An 18,648-nucleotide genomic window follows, 5' to 3' on the forward strand; every position below is an offset into this window, starting at 1 on the left:
TTTGTTTTTCACTCATTTCTTGAATGTTCTCTTCTTGCCAACTCTGGGCCCTGGAAGGTTGGGTAGATAAGTGGAGTTGTTCCCCTGTGAGCCGATGCATAAGGAGCTCTAGGCCGGGCTTGAACCCAAGGCTTGAACCGGCTCTGAATCACTCTGCTGTTTGCCCCTCCCGAGGGTGTTGGCATCCTCCCAGGCCGAGCACCAGCCACACAAGCTCTCACAGGGGAATGAGGGAAAGTACTGTCCCAGACAGACAGAAGGTTCCAGATGGGGCTCATTCTGTGCTTGTAGATATCATGGTGGAAGAGTTTGTGGAGGGCGGCCCTCTGGATCTCTTCATGCACCGGAAAAGCGACGTCCTCACCACTCCGTGGAAATTCAAAGTTGCTAAACAGCTGGCCAGTGCCCTGAGTTACTTGGTAAGTATCTTCTGATCTGATGATGGTGGAGGTCTGCCAGGAACCAGAATGCCCTAGTAGGTAGGAATGCGCTGGTAGGAAGGAGGTGCTAGCCAGGGATAGCCAAGCAGGCTGGGGTGCCCAGAGTCTGCGGTTAAACACAGGCATGCCTGCTGCTTCGTGAACATGGTCATATTGGGTTGCTCTGTGTGCTCCAAACATATGAATCTTGATTAGGGAACATCTGTCATGTCTGAGGACTGACTTCTGCATTGCAGTGTATGGTAGGAGGAGAAATAGTGCAATACCTGTTGAATGAATGAAACTACCAGTATCAGTAGTAGCTCACATTTAGTGAGTGCTTACCGTGGTTCCGCTGTTCACGTTTTACACGTTCTTATTCATTTATTTCTCACAAAAGCCCTATGAGACATGTTCCACTGTTATCCCTGTTTCACTGATGAGGCCCATTCTGTAATGTGCTTGGGTCACATGTTGGATGGGAGACCTGGGCTGCCCCAGTCTGGCTGTAGCTGGGGACTATGGAGGGTTGACCCAAGGGGCCAGGGTTAGAAATGGAGGGAGTGTGGGAAGGACCGAAGACAGGCAGCCAGGGGCAGCCTTGTTGAGCTCACCCTTTCTGCTCTGCAGGAGGATAAAGACCTGGTCCACGGAAACGTGTGCACTAAAAACCTCCTCCTGGCCCGTGAAGGCATCGACAGCGAATGTGGCCCGTTCATCAAGCTCAGTGACCCTGGCATCCCCATCACTGTGCTGTCCAGGCAAGGTGTGTCTCCTCCTCCCCAGGCCTCGCCCTTCCCCTCTCCCACACCTACCCCGAGGCAGAGGGGGCTGGGGTTGGGGTTCTGTCTCCTTTTAGAAAGAACACTGCAGCCCGTGGGTGTCTGGTGCTCCTACTCTGCCCTGGGGGTTGGGGGAAGGTATGGAGTGTGAGCAGGGTTGGTCCCTGACTCCTTTAAGGAGCTGACTGTAGCAGGAGATACAGACGAGCCATCGAGGTACTTCTGGTCCTTGCAGTTAAGGAGCTGCGTCCACGGCGTCGGGTTAGCACAGGGGAGGCCACTGGTCTGGAAGTGGTCCGAGAGGTGGTAGGAGGGGGCCTCCTGGGTCCTCCTCGTTTCTTTTGAAATCCACTGTAGTAGTTAGCAGTTTGGGAGGCACCTGAGCGATCGCATTTTCTCCCTGAATGAGGTCATGCGTGTGGGCCCCAAGGAAAGAGACCTGGGAGCTGAGACACAGGCCAGCATGGGAGGCCAGCGCGCCCCGGGGCGTGCGCTGGCTCGTGGTGGCCAGTGGTCTCCAGCACTGAGCACAGTGCCGGGCACTGGAAGCTTTGCTCCGTCGAAGGGGAAGGGGAGGCACCCGCAGGACGTGCTTGTCATCTGGCCATCATCCAGCTGGCCAGCAACTTGGGCCCGTCCTGAGCAAGGGCCTGAGGCATGGACACAGATGACTCTAGAACAAGTAGAGGAGCCGAGAGAGGCCAGTTAAATGCTGTGAGTGTTCCGGGGAGTACGGGTGATGCAGGGAGATGGGGGGATGACGGGCCAGTGAGGTGGGCCTGCAGCAAGGTGATGGCAGATGTGTGACCCGCGAGCACAGCCAGACGGGCCTGTGTCTGAAGGGCGTGAGAAGGTGGAGAAGAAAGGGTGAGTGGGCCTGACCAGCTCAGGAGCCGCCCTCCTGCCTCAGGAGCCGGAGGCTGTGCCATGAGACCACTGTGCTGGTTGAGGGGCATGTCCAGGGACATGGCAGAGGTTCTGCTCAGATCACTGGCCTTAGAAGCCAGAACGGGCTGAGAGGTCCCTGGTATGAGAGAAGGGTGACTTCTTTACCTCAGTCTTCTCTGCCCTTGTTTTCCAAACGAAAGAAACCCACAATAAACAAATATAACATTGCTGGGTGATGGTGCAGAGTAGTTGAGATCCACCCGCGCCTGCTCTGTGTAAGTTGGCCTCTTCTCCCTGTCTTCTCTTTCTGGAGCCTCTGTCCACATGGCCCCCTGTTCTCCCTCCTCAGGGTGTTGGCCTCCACCCTGGGTGCTGTGCTGTTTCTGAGGCCAGAGCTTCAGAAGACGGGGCAGCACACCCTCTCCTGGTGAGTCTGATAAACAGACACGTCTGCTGGCCCTGACTCAGCCTCATGCGTCCACAGTGTCAAGGATGAGGGGCCTGGATTCATTTGGAAAGCACTACTTGAAATAGTTTCTCTATGAGCTCACAGTGTTTGCTGCAACAGTGGTGATTTGCTCCCCAGGTGATTGCAGAGACTGATCTGTGAATGTCTGCTGTTTTTCTACAGAATGCATAGAACGAATCCCATGGATTGCTCCCGAGTGTGTAGAAGATTCCAAGAACCTGAGCGTGGCCGCTGACAAATGGAGCTTTGGAACCACACTCTGGGAAATCTGCTATAATGGCGAGATCCCCCTGAAAGATAAGACACTGATTGAGGTGAGCTTTTGTTTTCCAGGGTGTGAGCTGAGTGAAGGCTCCTGGGATGCTCATGGCTGTCTTAGGAGTTACCAGGAAGTCTCATATTGTGGAAAGAGATGGGCCCATCTCTTGTGACCTTGCAACTGTAACTTAACTTACCTGGGCCTCAGTTTCAGCATCTGTACAATGGGGATACATGAGACCCACTTTGTAGGATTTCTGTGAAGACTACATAATGCACATATAGTTCCAGGCACACAATACATGTCAGTAGATCATTATAGTATTATTTATCTGAGATTTCAAGTGCCTGTTAGTCAGCAGAATTAATACAGATATTTGTTGAGTTCCTTCTGTGTATCAGGCACAGCCGTGGGCAAACTACGGCCCGCAGGCCAGATCCAGCCCGTTTGAAATGAATAAAACTAAAAAAAAAAAAAAAGACCGTACCCTTTTATGTAATGATGTTTACTTTGAATTTATATTAACACTCCATCCATGCTTTTGTTCCGGCCCTCTGGTCCAGTTTAAGAACCCATTGTGGCCCTCGAGTCAAAAAGTTTGCCCACCCCTGGTCTAGATAAAAGTTGGGGGCTCACAAGAAAACAGGCCTTGCCTTCCCTTGAGGATGTGGAGGAGAATTGGGCTAAAATAACAAAATAAGGATTCCATAAAGAATATTTCATACTGTCAGTGCAAGAGCCCTGCAGTTCGGTAGGAGTGCCATTACCCTCACTGTACACGTTACAGGTCAGGTAACAGGCGCAGGAGCTTAAGACTCTCACCTGGGTTCCCCAGCTAGATTGCGAAACAGGCGAGGCTTCAACCTCTCTTGTTCACTTGTGGAAAGAGTGGAGACTCTTGACTCCAAAGGGATAAAGTAGTAAAAGTAACAGTAAAGGGCCACTGACCCCGACCCAGTGATTTGGAGATTGGAATATGCCTGTGTTCAGAGGTGTAGACATACCTTGTAGCTGGGAGGAGCTGCTCGAAGTCCAGGGGGAAGGTGGCACTTCAGTTGTCTACGGGAAGCAGTGAGCAGTTTTGTTGGCCTAGAGTATGGTGAGGAATGACGGGTGATAAGTTTGGAGAGATGTCTGTGGTCAGATTGTAAAAAGCCCCGATGGCATGAATTTTACTTGGGTGTGTTGTATGGGACATTGAAGAGTTTCGTTGAGGAGAGAGATGGTCAGAGGTCGGCTTGGGGACAGTTCATCTGGACACATGGTTGGAATGGACAGGCTGAGGAGAGACCAGCAGGGACTCATGCTTCGAGGCTAGAACAGGAGTGGCAGTGGGACCCAGAGTGGAGGGTGTATACGTAGGAGGTCATTGAAGAGGGAGAACCTTTAACCAGTTAATCTTTGGCCAAGTAAAGATGATGCAGGACTTGGGAAAAGGGTGTTAGGGCAGAACCAGTAGGGAAACCATCAGGTCTATAAATCTCTTTGGAATTTTCAGCCTAGGCTTTTGGGAAGATCATTTTATTTTGAACTTCTTTGGAAATAAAACAGCATACCCTTTGTTGTCTGTCAGTATTTATTGAGTACCTGCTGTACTCAGGGCTGAGCAGGATACAGGGATGGTGTGAGAAGGGTGTGTGCCTTTGATAAAAGAAGTCCGCCAGTCTCCTCCCCGGTAGCCTTGGTTGGGTTGGACAGCCCTGTGATAGGGAAGGTGAGTGACCCTTAGAGGTGAGGGTGGTCTCAGCTCCGTAATCCTAATCTCTCCCCTCCCCTGGGACCCTCTCACCTCCTCGCCCTCAGGGGGACAAGAAGAGGAACTAGTACTCTTGGGATTCAGCTACAGACAGAAACTGGAGGGTAGTAATTTCACTTAGTTCTTTTTTGAGTGGCACCAATTATTTGTTTCTTAATTTTAAAGTAATAAACAGTTGTAGAAAATAGCAATCACCATATTTCTGTCACTCCTGACCACTATTTTACACTTTGGCATACTGTCTTCCAGTCTGTTCATATCTCCTTTTAAAACAAAATTGGGATCATGCTAGAGTTATACATGCTATATCATTTTATTAATATTGAGTACTTGATTCAATAAGCTTTACAATTTTACAAATTCAATGTAAGTGTTGATTGCTCTGTTAAACTCTAATTTACTTAACTAATTTTATATCTGGCATTTGGGCTGTTTTCAAACTTGTAATGTTCTATCTAATTCTGCAGGGAATACCTTGACATATAAATCTTTGTTCATATCTGATTTATTTCTGTCATACAGTAATTAGAATTAATGAGTCAAAGGGTTTCAAGGACCTGGAGATTTTTATACATGTTGCCAAACTGTATTCCATAAAGGTTGGGTTACTTGACTGGAATGCAGCTTCTTGGGGTTCAGATTATTTTATCAGAGATTTTCCCATGCACGTCTATGAAATCTACCTTTAAGCAGAGCTGTTGGAAATTAAATTAGGATTGATTAGTCCTCCTGCCCTGGGGCTAAAAGGTTTGTGGGTGGTTCCTTTGGTTTCTTCCATGTTCTCTTCTTCACAGAAAGAGAGATTCTACGAAAGCCGGTGCAGACCAGTGACACCGTCTTGTAAGGAGCTGGCTGACCTTATGACTCGCTGCATGAACTATGACCCCAACCAGAGACCCTTTTTCCGAGCCATCATGAGAGACATCAATAAGCTGGAAGAGCAGAGTAAGATGCTGCCTGGCCCTGTTTACGTAACCAAGATCAGCCCATGCCCTGGAGAGCTGGCTGAGGGGCAGGGATAACTGATAACTGGTAGCCTGTGAGTGGCAATCATGTCTTTTTAACGTTTTCATTTTTCTTCTGTTAGATCCAGACATCGTTTCAGAGAAAAAGCCAGCAACTGAAGTGGATCCCACACATTTTGAAAAGCGCTTCTTAAAGAGAATCCGTGACTTGGGAGAGGCAAGTTACATCCTAGTACTCCCTGACCACATCTCCATCTGCATTTAAAGCCGCTTTCCATTCTTTCCCATTTCTGGTCAAAGTTCATAGGAGAAAGTATCTTATTGCACTTTCTTTGGGACACTTGTATCACAGGGGTTATGTCGCTCACATAGTGACAGCATGCGCATGTGGCTGTATATGCACTTAGGGCATGTTCTCGAAGGGGCAGAAGAGCATGCAGAGGGACCAATATGGGGGAGTAGGTACAGATACGGTGGAAATAGGAAAATCTCTGGGCATCTGTGTCCTACGAGGCTGCTTAAATGGGGGTGGATTTACTACACAGAATGCCATAGCAGCTTTCCTTTGGACCTCAAATCAGTTTCCTAACATTTAACGTGATAGAGAAGATACTGGGACTTGCATCTTTATACAGATTTTTCTGTAGTTCCGTAAAGTAAGTAAGACTGTGTCCTGCCTTGAATGTCCGTGGTGTGCCAGGCTACATGCTGGGCATTTTACAAGCACAGAGTCCCTAGTTCTTCACAGTATCCCTGAGGGGTTATTACTGCTGTATACATTGAGCACCTCTGGACCCGCTCAAAGATTTGGTAACTGGGCCAACATCACTGTCAAGTCGCTAAGCTGGGATCTAATCCCTTTCTTCCAAAGGGCTCCCATGGAAGGCTCTTGAAATGACTCCATGGTGCCTCTGTTGTAGGGTGTGCCCTGGGCTGTCCACGAATGCCACAGTGGTCCTACTTGGCCAAAAATAACCTCCATTTCCTTTGGGTTACATTTCCATGGAAACTGGATTCACTAGCCACCTGATACTTGCCTTGTCTTAGCTCAGTAGTAGAGGGGATGGCATGTGAGGAAGCGGCTGTGGTGATGGTAGAAGCCAGCAGGAGCCAGCTACTGCGAGGTCAGCCTGTGCTAGGCACCCCTGGTCTCCAGGGGAACAGCATGGGGAGCAAGACTCATCTTGTTTTTTAATTGAAAAAATTTGACATGTAACATTGTATAAATTAAAGGTATGTAGTGTGTGCTGCATTGATAGACTTATATATTATAATGTGGCTGCCTATGTAATGATGTTTACCACATTACATACTTATAATGCGGTATTATCTATGTTCAGTGTACTGTACATTAAACCTTTGTGGCTATTCTAGTATGTTACAAGTCCATACCCTTAAACACCATCTGTCCTAAATCCCTGGCAACTACTATATAACTGTGGTTTGTGTTTTTTAAAGAGGTTTGATTTTTTAGATTTTTTTGTTTGTTTTTGTCTTTCTCTGGTCTGACATAGCTCACTTAGCATATTGTGCTCAAGGTTTGTTTATGTTATTGCAAATGGCAGAATATCACCCTTGCTTCTGACTAAATACTATTCCATTGTATATATGCATTACTTCTTTTTTTTACCCATTTGTCATTGATGGGCATTTGTATTTTTTCTATATCTTGCCTATTGTGAATAGTGCTATGATAAACATAGAGTACAAATATGTCATTGAATTCCTTTTTACATTTCCTTTGAATATTCTCCAAGAAGTGCAGTTGCTGGATCATTATAGATCTATTTTTAATTTTTTGAGGAACCTTCATATTGTTTTCTGTAGTAGTTGGACAAATAAACATTCCCAATAGTGTGTAAGGTTCCCTTTCACATCCTCACCAGCACCTGTCATTTTATTTTCTTGATGGTAGCCATTCTAATGATGTGACGTGATAGCTCTTTGTGGGTTGTACTTGCATCTCCCTGTGAAGTTAAGCATCTTGTTGTGTGTCCTTTTTTGGAAACATGTCTCTAGTTCTTCTGCCCATTTTTTATTAAGTTGTTCAGTTTTTTTTAATTTTATTAACGTATTTATGTTCTATATATTTTTTTGGATATTAAACCCTTATCCAATATATGGTTTCAAACTGTTTCTCCCATTCTGTAGGCTTTTTCATTTTGTTAATTTGTTTCTTGTGCTGTACAGAAGCTTTTGAGTTTGATGCAGTCCCATATGTTCATTTTCTTCTTTTGGGCTTTTAGCATCATGTATAAAAAAATCACTTCCAATACCAGTATTCCAATGAGCTTCTTCCCTATGTTTTCTTCTGGGAGTTCTATGGTTTCAGGTCTTATGTTTAAGTCTTTGATCCATTTTGAGTTAATTTTTGTGAGTGGTGTGAAGTAGGGTTCCAGTTTTATTGTTCTACATGTGTTTCTCCCGTTTTCCTAGCACCATTTGTTGAAGAGATAGCCTTTCCCCATTGGGAGTTCCTGAGTGCATCTTGCCTCAACTTCTGAGCATGTTCCTGCCAGCCCAGGCTAATCCAGCACATGCATCTTTCCTCCAGGGCCACTTTGGGAAGGTTGAGCTCTGCAGGTATGACCCTGAAGGGGACAATACAGGAGAGCAGGTGGCTGTCAAATCCCTGAAGCCTGAGAGTGGAGGGAACCACATAGCTGATCTGAAGAAGGAAATTGAAATCTTAAGGAACCTCTATCACGAGAACATTGTCAAGTACAAAGGCATCTGCACAGAGGATGGTATGTTGTGCAAAGTAGGGTGGTTTTTAAAGACTAAGCGCCTGTCTGGGATCAGAAGGGCCAGTGCTGAGGCTAGTGCCGCAGCTGTATGTGCGCTAGCTGCTGGCCCCCATGAGCTGTAGGGCTTCGAAGTTGTAGGCACTGACATCCCTCAGCAGCTGCAGGGCTCCAGGGAAGCCGCGCAGCCTCCCTTCCAGCCAGGGGGTGACCCCGGCATCATCTTTCCAGGCTGTTCATACACCCACCGGGGGACTGACCATCACCCGTCCGGATACTGGCACTGGAGGCACACAGCAGTATGAAACTGACACCCACCCCTCACTTCTCCTAGTCTTCTGATCCAACTCTAGCCAGGATATTTCGTTTTCTAGTTGTCTAAGGCAAGGTGGCAAATGCTGTTTACTAAGAAGTGTATCTGTTTGCAAGCCAGTACTTTAAAATTGGCAGTGAAATGATGTGGTTCACATACTTTTTTTTTCATTATTATTTGCCTGGTGGTTTGCAGCGCACTCTGTATTCTCTCAGTGAATGCTGATGGCTCTGGGTGGGTACACGAGTGTTACTATCCTTGTCACTGCTGAGGGGCCAGAGGCTGTGGGGCTTTCGAGGTTGGGGGACTTGCCTGTGGTTCAGAGGTGATGCTGAAGTGTCTCCAGATCCTGTGCCCATTACTCTCCCTCAGTTCCTTTCTTTGGTAACTTTGTACTGATGTTTTGTTCTGTTTTGAATACAGGAGGAAATGGTATTAAGCTCATCATGGAATTTCTGCCTTCCGGAAGCCTTAAGGAATATCTTCCAAAGAATAAGAACAAAATTAACCTCAAACAGCAGTTAAAATATGCTGTTCAGATTTGTAAGGTAAAGAAGCAGCATGTTAAAGATTACAAAAAGGGGCATTCATCCTGGGTGATTGGTTTGTAATTAGACTTTCTGATAATTGCACTGAGTTTATTTTGCTCTACATGACTAGGATGAACAATTAGCCTCTACTAAGAAACTGAACTGATTGTTAAGTATAGCCGATTTACTGTGTTTCTTTGAATCAGATTGGTCTTACTATTATTGCATAAAGTAAAAACCCAAACAGCGATATGTGAATTGTATTTTTTTTGTATGAAATGATAGGAAATACAGTGTGAACTGACCTTCAGCAATGCCCTCTGCCTTTACTTCTCTCCCCAGGGGATGGACTATTTGGGGTCACGACAGTATGTTCACCGGGACTTAGCAGCAAGGAATGTCCTTGTTGAAAGTGAGCACCAAGTGAAAATTGGAGACTTCGGTTTAACTAAAGCAATTGAAACCGATAAGGAGTACTACACAGTCAAGGATGACCGGGACAGCCCTGTGTTCTGGTAACTAAAACAGACTTTGGTTTCATCAGTATTTCGTAGGGTTTCTGCTGTTTTGATAGGCCCTTTCTAGCTCTGTGAATGTCTCCCATTCTCTTACCTAAGTTGGTGTTAGAAAGGCCTTAGAACATTTGGAATTGATTGATCTTTGCCCTCAGGAAACAGCTTTAGGCTCTTCCACTGAAAGCAACTCAGAGAAATGTCTGAGCTTCGAATGGCACCATCTTCCAAAGAATAGAGAAATGTAACCATCACCTCCGCATCTCCAGTTTCCCAGGAGAGGGCACTTACTTTTTTAAAATATATTTTTATTGATTTCAGAGAGGAGGGGAGAGATATAAACACCAATGATGAGAATCACTGATCGGCTGCCTCTTGCACGCCCCCACTGGGGATTGAGCCCACAACCCGGGCATGTGCCCTGACCAGGAATCAAACCATGGCCTCCTGGTTCATAGGTCGGAGCTCAACCACTGAGCCACACCGGCCAAGCAAGAAGGCACTTATCTAATATGGTTCTTAAAACTGTTAGCTGTTAGAGTAGGCACATCCCTGTAGAGGCAGCCTGGAGGGCAGGTAGGAGAAGGGGGCAGGAATGAGGTGACAAAGTGGGCATGGAACAGATCCAAGGAGACCCTGGACAGAGCAGAGCAAAATCCATGGGAAACATGGGCATCTTCTCTTGAATCACCAGTCTTCCCTGCTTTCCACCTGTCAGCCCAGAACACTGTCCAGGAGAGAAGTTGTTAAGTGTCCACTCCAGACCCTACCCACCCCCATTAAACTAATGAGCACCTGGGAGGTACATCCTACATAGACACAAACAGAGATCTCTCCCATCCGTGGAGACTAAACCTTCCTTTGTTCATTAATCAAACGAGTCAAGACACAAGCAGACCAAGTTTAGAGTTTAATGGGTGAGGCAACCAATTTCATGGTACCATAGATATAGGGGGGTTCAGGCTTGGTTTTCCGGAAGTCCTATAAAACCTTAAAAGATTCGTGGGGGCTTGTAAAGGTGGTTAGAAGAAGGCATGTGTGACTCAAAAGAACGAGGCAAGAGCCGTGGTATCCTAGGAACTGACATCAGCTCAGTGTGGCTGGTCATGAAGTGGGAGGTCTGCCTTGGGGGGGTGGGGATCCCACGAGCTTTGGGGTACTGTTGGGTGGGGACTTGTTTTTAAAAGGTCACTGTGGAATGGAGGGGAGCCAGAGTCTTGATTCAGCCAGAGCCAGTGATGGTGGGTTTAGGAGAGGTGAGTAGGTATGAGAAGTATTTAGGAAATCAGATATGGGATGCCTCAATTTCTGGCTTAGGCAATTGGGTATCACTCATCAAAACAGCTGACACTGGAAGAGGACTGGGCAGGGAGGTCACTGCTGATTCATTCTGAACTTGTAGGCAAATCAAATCTGGGGCCTGTCCCATATACCTGCCTCCACGTGGAGAGCACAGGCTGTGTGCAGTGAAGAGCACAAACTTACCCTGCTATTGTTTTGGAGGAAAAATGTACTGAGATTAATACATACTTTCATGTCGTAGAATATTAAATTCTAAGACAAACCAAAGGTGATTTTCCTTTGTAAGGTATTTATCTGTTGGCATCTCCTTCGCAGGAAGTGACGTGTCATGTTTTCCTTTCTTTTAGGTACGCCCCAGAATGTCTAATTCAGTGTAAATTTTATATTGCCTCTGACGTCTGGTCCTTTGGAGTGACTCTGCACGAGCTGCTTACTTACTGTGATTCAGACTCCAGCCCCATGGCTGTAAGTTGTACTCGTCTGTTCATTAGAGCCTAGCACCCAATTAAAGTGTGTCCAGCCCTGGCCCGCACATGCTTTCAGGGCGTGTGAGGGAAGCAAGCAGTTCTCTCTCCCACTCTGAAAAGCAATGGAAAAAATATCCTCAGGTCAGGATTTACAACAACAAAAATGTGTCCATCCTTCTACTTTGTAAGTTTTAAGTTCTTAAGTGGAATCCAGTTCGTGTATTATAATGGAAAGTGTTGCTTTCCATCTAACTTGGTTTATTCCTTGACACTTTGTGTGGCTCTCCCACATCCTGCTTTCCCAAGGAGCCCAAAGTTCTCTCAGGTAACCCTGACTTTCAAGGGTCTCCTCTGTGTGAAGGAGCCCTGGGTAGGAGCTTTGTCTGAGCTTCACGTATTCCTAAATGAGGTCATTCTCACTGGGAAGGCTCCCTGGCCAGGAGGAGTGGTGGGTTGAGTCTGATCAGTGAGTGCTAATCAGGATTTTTGGACTTGCATTTAGAGTTACTATGGAAAAAAGCCTTTTTATTATTTTAATTTCGTTTATTCTAGAAATTCCACCTTAATCTGGCTTATATAAATATATGCAACCTAAAACATCTTGTCTGGTTTTATTTTACATAGTTGTTCCTGAAAATGATAGGCCCCACTCACGGCCAGATGACAGTAACGAGACTTGTGAACACATTGAAAGAAGGAAAACGTCTGCCTTGTCCTCCCAACTGTCCAGATGAGGTATTTATGGGTCGGGCAACTTCACAGCTACACTACTCAAATGTTACTATGTTTTCACAGTTTGCATTTATCCAGCAAGGGACAAGGTGGGAGGAGCAGGGAGGAGTAGACAGTTCTTTAAAACTATTTTCTGAAGCTGAATTTCAGATATTTGAGAAATCATCTTTGGGCCAGATGACAGCCACAAATTATGTTCAAAGCAAGGATTCCCTCCAAAAGTAGGCTCACCTCAGAAAGTACCATAGGAGCATATTTTGGTATAGCCTTATTGTGAAAAATACAATCTATACATTTTGTGTAGAAGTTTGTCCTACTTACTGATAGCATTTATGATGTAGCATTTAAGATGTTCAGTTTTCTGTATTCTAAAGTGAATTGAGCCTTTAAGACTAATTCATACTATTCAGTACATCTTAGAGTAAGGTACCCAGAATCTAAACTGAGATAATACTTCACCCTTAAATTGGTTTACCATAATGACCTGGATTTTTTTTTAAGGTCATTTAACCCATGAGCTTCTCAAATATTAAAATATTATTTATGAAATATAGGTGTGACATTTTCTATATTAATCATTCAAATGCCCTTGTTATCTAGTCTTATGGAAAGTCATTTACATTTCTATACTTTTTTTTTACTGTTACTGTTTCTTCTTTTTACAGGTTTATCAACTTATGAGAAAATGCTGGGAATTCCAACCAAATAATCGGACAACCTTCCAGAACCTTATTGAAGGATTTGAGGCACTTTTAAAATAAGCATGAATAGCATTTAAATCTCACTGTGTATTAAGTCCTCTTCCCCAACAAATACCCAAGCCATTTAAAAAAATTTTAATGGAAAAACTTTGTATTCTGTCTAAAAAGATACTTGGGTACGTAATTCATGTATAAGGCACGCTGTGGTGCTTAATATGTGTAAGTACTTCCTCGTTATTTGTCACTGTTATTGGTGCCAAATTTAATGACAACCAAAATATTAGTAAGCACTCCTCCTTTTGGAACGATATACCACCATTTCATCTGGCTAGTGTACCATCACAGTTGTGTACCAGAATAGGATATTTTCAAAACAAAATCTCAAGATGATTGCTTTCTCCCAGCTGATTTAAATATTTTTCTGGTACATAAATCAAAAGATAAAGGTAAATGGACTTAGTCAATACTTTAACATGCCCTAAAAATGTCATCATCTATATAGTGATAGAGCAAGCATTCTTGAACTATTAGATACCAGTTAGTATACTACCATTTCTATACAAAGATGAGTGTATTCTTGTCATCAATAGGACTTTAAACTTGGAGTTGTTTTGTTTTTTCCAGTAGCTTAGCTTCTGTCCCCTTGGGTGACCAGCGGTACCCTTTTTTTTTTTTTTTTTTAAAGAAAACTGATTGTGCTCGGGGGACTGCTATGGAATAGACCCTTTGCTGCCTGGTGTTAATTCTTGAGAACTCAGCCTGTGCCAGTGCTTTCCCAAACAGTATACTGCTAAACAGATTAGATTCCAAGAACCTGGATGCTGTTATACATGCTTTTAAGAAATGTCAATGTATATATATCCTTTTATAACTCGACCACTTTGGGGCAAGCTATTCCAGCATTTTTGGATGCAACCAGTCAGAATATATACTAAATCGCACTGTTCTTGGAGTGTTTCAGTACTTACTCGCCATCTATAACAGTCGATCACTATTTTGACCATCATTCTATGGCAGCGATTTTCAACTCATGGCACACCAAAAAAAAAGATATAATTTTGGTTCATTCACACCAGATGGCTATTGTTGTATTAGCTGTAATTTTTTTTTTTTTTTTGACAAGGGAAAAGAGTACGCTGCTGACTAGTCAGGTATTGCATGTTTTAACAGTTCTGGTGGCACACTGGTTGAAAATCGCTGCCCAAGGGAATAAGACTTGAAAGAAAAGAACCCGCTAGTAGCACTATGGAGTTCAGGATCCACTAGACAGTTTTGAGGTAGCTGGGTAATCAAAATGTCTAATCTCTGATTCAATGTGAACCATTAGATCTTTATGACCAAGAGTATGAAAAATGTTTTGTTTTACCTTTTGAGCCTGAAAAGAGCGAGTTCTGGATTGATCCATTTAGATTTGTTCAATGATCCTCCATCACCAAGATGTCTGTCTGTGTCAAACCTGTGGCCACTCTATATGCACTTTGTTTACTCTTTATACAAATAAATAATACGAGACTTCACATGCATATGCCTTTTAATATTAAGACTCCATTTTCAAAGCATTTCAAACAATTTGTTTACTTAGAAAAATAACAATATAGACTTTGGGAAGGGTCTTTTTTACTAACAATATTTGATTTGTACTTATGTCTAATGTTAGTGGTGCATAAGCCAGGACAGAGGGCAGATCCACATGTGCTATAAATGAATTTTCATTTCGCAGCTCTTATTTAAAATTCACCATCTTATGTGTGTGACTAAGCATTGAAGCTTACCGCAGCAGGAAAATGGGCAGAAGTACAGAGCATGGAGAACCCATTATTGGTCTGCTGAGTCATGCCTATCCTGATCATTATTCATAGGTAGTATCCTTCTTAGAAATTAGTCTAGCTTTCATTTTCCAAAAGAAGTTAATATATGCAATAAATTAGACGAAGTAATGTTTTTTACAACATATGCACCAATTTTTTTAACTTCATAATTAAAACAGGATACCTCATTATCATGTCAAAAATAATAACTCCCCCAAATTACCAGATATTTAACAATCTGAGTTCAAAAAGACTAGGATCATTGAGATTCCTAAATTCCTTATCAATTACAGTCTCATAACAAGGAACAAACTTTGATATTTCGAGATGGCAAAGGGTTTCTCATGCGTTTAATATCAATGTCTTCAGGAAATGGTGATGTCAGAAGTTATATGCAACAAAATTGTTTTATTTTTAGCCTAACATACTACAACAGAATAAGAGACAAAGTGAAGTAAAGCTTATTATTATTATTCAAAATGGTGGTAAATACTATCACTCCATAAGACTCTTTCAGAAAGAACAGCATTGACTGCTTTACTGTCATACTGTGAAATAACACATTTAATGATCTAATCACTAGTCGATACGTCATGGAATGAGACAGAAACCTAAGTTCCTTGCCACTTACAAGTTAGGTGCAAAAGTTAAAGGTCTTTCTTTAGGTGAAGTAAAAGGATTAGGGAATTAGTACTATTAGATCAGGGTCAGCAAACTTTCTCCATGAAGGGCCAGATGGTAAATATTTGAGACTTTGCAGGTCTCTGTCCAGCTACTTGGCTCTGCCATTGTAGCACAAAAGTAACCTTAGACAGGGTGTGAGTAAGCATGGTTGTGTTCCAATAAAATTTTATGTATGGACACAATTTCCTAAAATTTTCATTTTTCCTCCAACCATTTAAAAATGTAAACATCATTCTTAGCTTGTAGTCTGTACAAAAGCAGGTGGAGGACTGAAATTAATCGCAGGGTATGGTTTGCCACCCGCTTAAGTAATAGCATCAAAGCTACTTTTCTTAAAATACCTTGTTTTTTCACAAAAGGCATATATGGTTAATAACATATTAGAAGTAAGGAATCTGGTAGTGTATACCAGGATATCACTCTCTGTGGGGGTTTTATATTACATGGCTGGTGTATGTGGCTAATAATTTAGTTTGCATGTATAGCATCTTTTTTTTTCAGTATTGCTGCATTTTGTACTTGTACTCTTGTAATTCTAAAAATCTATAAATAAGATTACTTCTAGGGAAGGTAAATAGAAATGCACATTGGCATGTAAGAAACTCTTCTAAGGCCCAGGAAACAAGACTGTTTCCCATTTATTGCTTCAAATTTTTATGTATGGTGCCAAAAGTATTCCCAGTCCTCAAATAAGGAATATTGTTAATTTCTGCACTGGACTATAAGTTAATACCGCATTGATTAAGATGCATCTACTTCTATTGGAAAAGGTCCCTTCTTATTGCTACTTACTTTTTATTTGGCAATTCTGCCTGCTGCACAATACAATTCCTTCTGTGAAATTATAAACCCGTATTTAAAGGATATGGCTAGTATGAATGTAGTTAAGGCAGCGATGAACAGCAGAGATACTCAAAGAGCCATAGGAGGTTATATGAGAGAACTTAGCTCAGTACACACGCTTCTTTTTTAAGTAGGTCTCCATGTAATATGCTCCTGTGCCCTGAGAATGCTGGTCAACAAATTCCACGGAACCACCTTCTGGGGCAGAGATGAGATAAGATGAACCTCGCTTTTCATTTCTTAAAGATGACACCTGTGAGAGAAAAAATCATAACTAATGCTAAAATCTAAATTACAGTTGGCTTGTTAAAGATGTGTATAAGAAAAGCCATTCTACTTCTGATTTGGTATAAAAAACAGAATAGCAGAATAAGTAACAATCAAAATCACTTGTGCAAAATACAACCCAGTCTCTGAATGCCCTTTCTTCCCCAACCCCACATTTGGGGAAAGAAATAAAGACGTTGCAGTTGCTTCTGCTGATTACCTATTTCCACCCCTCTGAATCAGAATATCAACACCTGATACCAGTCTTCCTCTGAGGAAGGAGAGTGGCTAAGAAATTGAGCTGCATATCAAATTAGAGGTTACGTTTGTATAGCAAGAGAATAACCTAGCAGATGTAAAAACTGGCAGAAGATGTCAATGAAAATAACAAGCAATGTGAATTCAAACTTTAGAAATTATTAAAATGCAGATTTCCAGGCTGCATCACAGAGATTCTCTGATGTAGAAGTGTTTACGATAAGGGCAAAATGTTCTTCACAAATAATACAAGAAATCAGACTGTGCAGCACAACCCTGGGAGCTCCTAATTTTTTAGTTTTAGCCTTTACAAATACTACATGTGACAATCGTGTAGAAGTGAGTCATGAGGAAAACTTCCAGCATTGCAGGAGAGCCTTCTCACATTAAAATTACAACGGTCACAATTTTTAAAATGAGGGTTAACTTTACAGGGGACAGATGATGAGTCTGTCACAACTCCTTGTAAAAAAGAGCGCTCATCCATGTTAAGGAGAGGGATACAGGAGAGTTGACCAACACAAAGATGACACAGGAGGCTACTGAGTGCCCTCCTTCCATGGTCACACCAAATGTACAGCTACACATTGGATAATTCCCCCTGAAAGAGACCCAGAAACTATATTGCACATTGCACAAAGAGGAAATGCCCACACGGGTAAGAAAGGCTGAGAGATACTTGCCATAAGCCCCAGCACAGCACCATACAATTGTGAGGGAATCCCAGCTTCTAGTTCTGAGGAGTGAAGGGTTTGGATTTCACCGCTAGTGCCTCAACTTCTAAGGTTTCCACTGGAGTGATGCGCTCCCTAAACATCAGCTCTGAAAACCAGCCAGTGGCCATGAGATCCATAAGAATATGGCAGACAGAAAAGTAATTCTTAACAGGTGTACGAGCTCCAGCTGCTTATAGTCTGGATAACTGTCTCTCCAATTCTGAAGGACAACTTTCTGAGTACAGTATTCCATACAAATAGACATCAAATGAAGCAAAGGTAACTGTACTTATCTCAAGACAAAATAAACTTTAAACCAAAGAATGTTGTAAGAGAGACCAATCATGAGGATGTAATAATTACAAATATTTATGAACCCAAAATAGATGCACCTAATATACAACACAAATATTAATCTTCTGATGTGAGAAATCTGCAACAACATAATAAGAGCAGGGAAAGTGCATACTCCACTTTATACAGGAAGAAAATCATTATACAGGAAGAAAATCATTAAGGAGACATTGGCCTTAAACTACACATTAAACCAGATGGACCTTACAGACATATACAGAATGTTCCATCCCAAAGCTACCAAATACACATTCTCAACACATGGAACATTCTCCAAGATAGATTGTACATTAAGCCACAAAACAAGTCTCAATAAATTTAAGAAGATCAAAATCCAATCAAGCATCTTCTCAGACCACAATGTTATGAGACTAGAAAACAGCTATAAGAAGAAAACTGGAAAATTCACAAATAAGGGAGGTTAAACAACATGTTTCTGAACAATGAATCGAAGAAATCAAAATAATCTTGAGAAAAGCGAAAAACTATTTATCAAAACTTGTGGAATGCAGCAAAAGCAGCTAAGGGAAGTTTATAGTGATAAATGCCTACATGAAGAAAAAGAATGATCTCAAATAACCTAACTCAACACCTCAAGGAACTAGAAACATACTAAGCCCAAAGTGGGTAGAAAGGAGGAAATAACAAAGATCAAACAAATAAAATAGAAATTAAAAAGACAATAGAAAAAGATAAATGAAACTAAGAGCTGGTTTTCTGAAAAGATAAAATGGACAAAACTTCAGTTAGCCTCACCAAGAAAATGAGGACTTAAAGTTATAATGAAAGGAGTCGTTACAACCTATCAGAAATGGATCAGAGAGATCACTAAGAATAATTATAGGCAAACAAATTGGATAATTTAGAAGAAATGGGAAA

The 18,648-nt window shown here is 42.6% G+C and overlaps 2 protein-coding genes across 4 annotated transcripts in view; one reads left to right on the forward strand and one right to left on the reverse strand.

The window, feature by feature from the left end:
• Positions 1-14,356, forward strand: part of JAK1 (Janus kinase 1) — a 138,300-nt gene extending 123,944 nt beyond the window's left edge. The window contains exons 15-25 of the mRNA XM_081087065.1: positions 292-419; positions 1,050-1,185; positions 2,721-2,872; positions 5,368-5,518; positions 5,661-5,755; positions 8,093-8,285; positions 9,019-9,143; positions 9,468-9,640; positions 11,287-11,404; positions 12,031-12,141; positions 12,804-14,356. Coding sequence (XP_080943191.1) covers positions 292-419; positions 1,050-1,185; positions 2,721-2,872; positions 5,368-5,518; positions 5,661-5,755; positions 8,093-8,285; positions 9,019-9,143; positions 9,468-9,640; positions 11,287-11,404; positions 12,031-12,141; positions 12,804-12,899 — 1,478 coding nt within the window. The 3' untranslated portion in view covers positions 12,900-14,356. The remainder of the gene's footprint in view (positions 1-291; positions 420-1,049; positions 1,186-2,720; positions 2,873-5,367; positions 5,519-5,660; positions 5,756-8,092; positions 8,286-9,018; positions 9,144-9,467; positions 9,641-11,286; positions 11,405-12,030; positions 12,142-12,803) is intronic.
• Positions 14,355-18,648, reverse strand: part of RAVER2 (ribonucleoprotein, PTB binding 2) — a gene marked incomplete at its 5' end in the record, with an annotated part of 84,946 nt that continues 80,652 nt past the window's right edge. For all 3 annotated transcript variants that reach the window (XM_081087067.1, XM_081087068.1, XM_081087066.1), the window contains one exon: positions 14,355-16,427. In XM_081087067.1, coding sequence (XP_080943193.1) covers positions 16,281-16,427 — 147 coding nt within the window. In that variant the 3' untranslated portion in view covers positions 14,355-16,280. The remainder of the gene's footprint in view (positions 16,428-18,648) is intronic.

This window comes from Myotis nattereri (genome assembly GCF_964212035.1).
Source record: "Myotis nattereri genome assembly, chromosome: 3".
Taxonomy (NCBI): domain Eukaryota; kingdom Metazoa; phylum Chordata; class Mammalia; order Chiroptera; family Vespertilionidae; genus Myotis; species Myotis nattereri.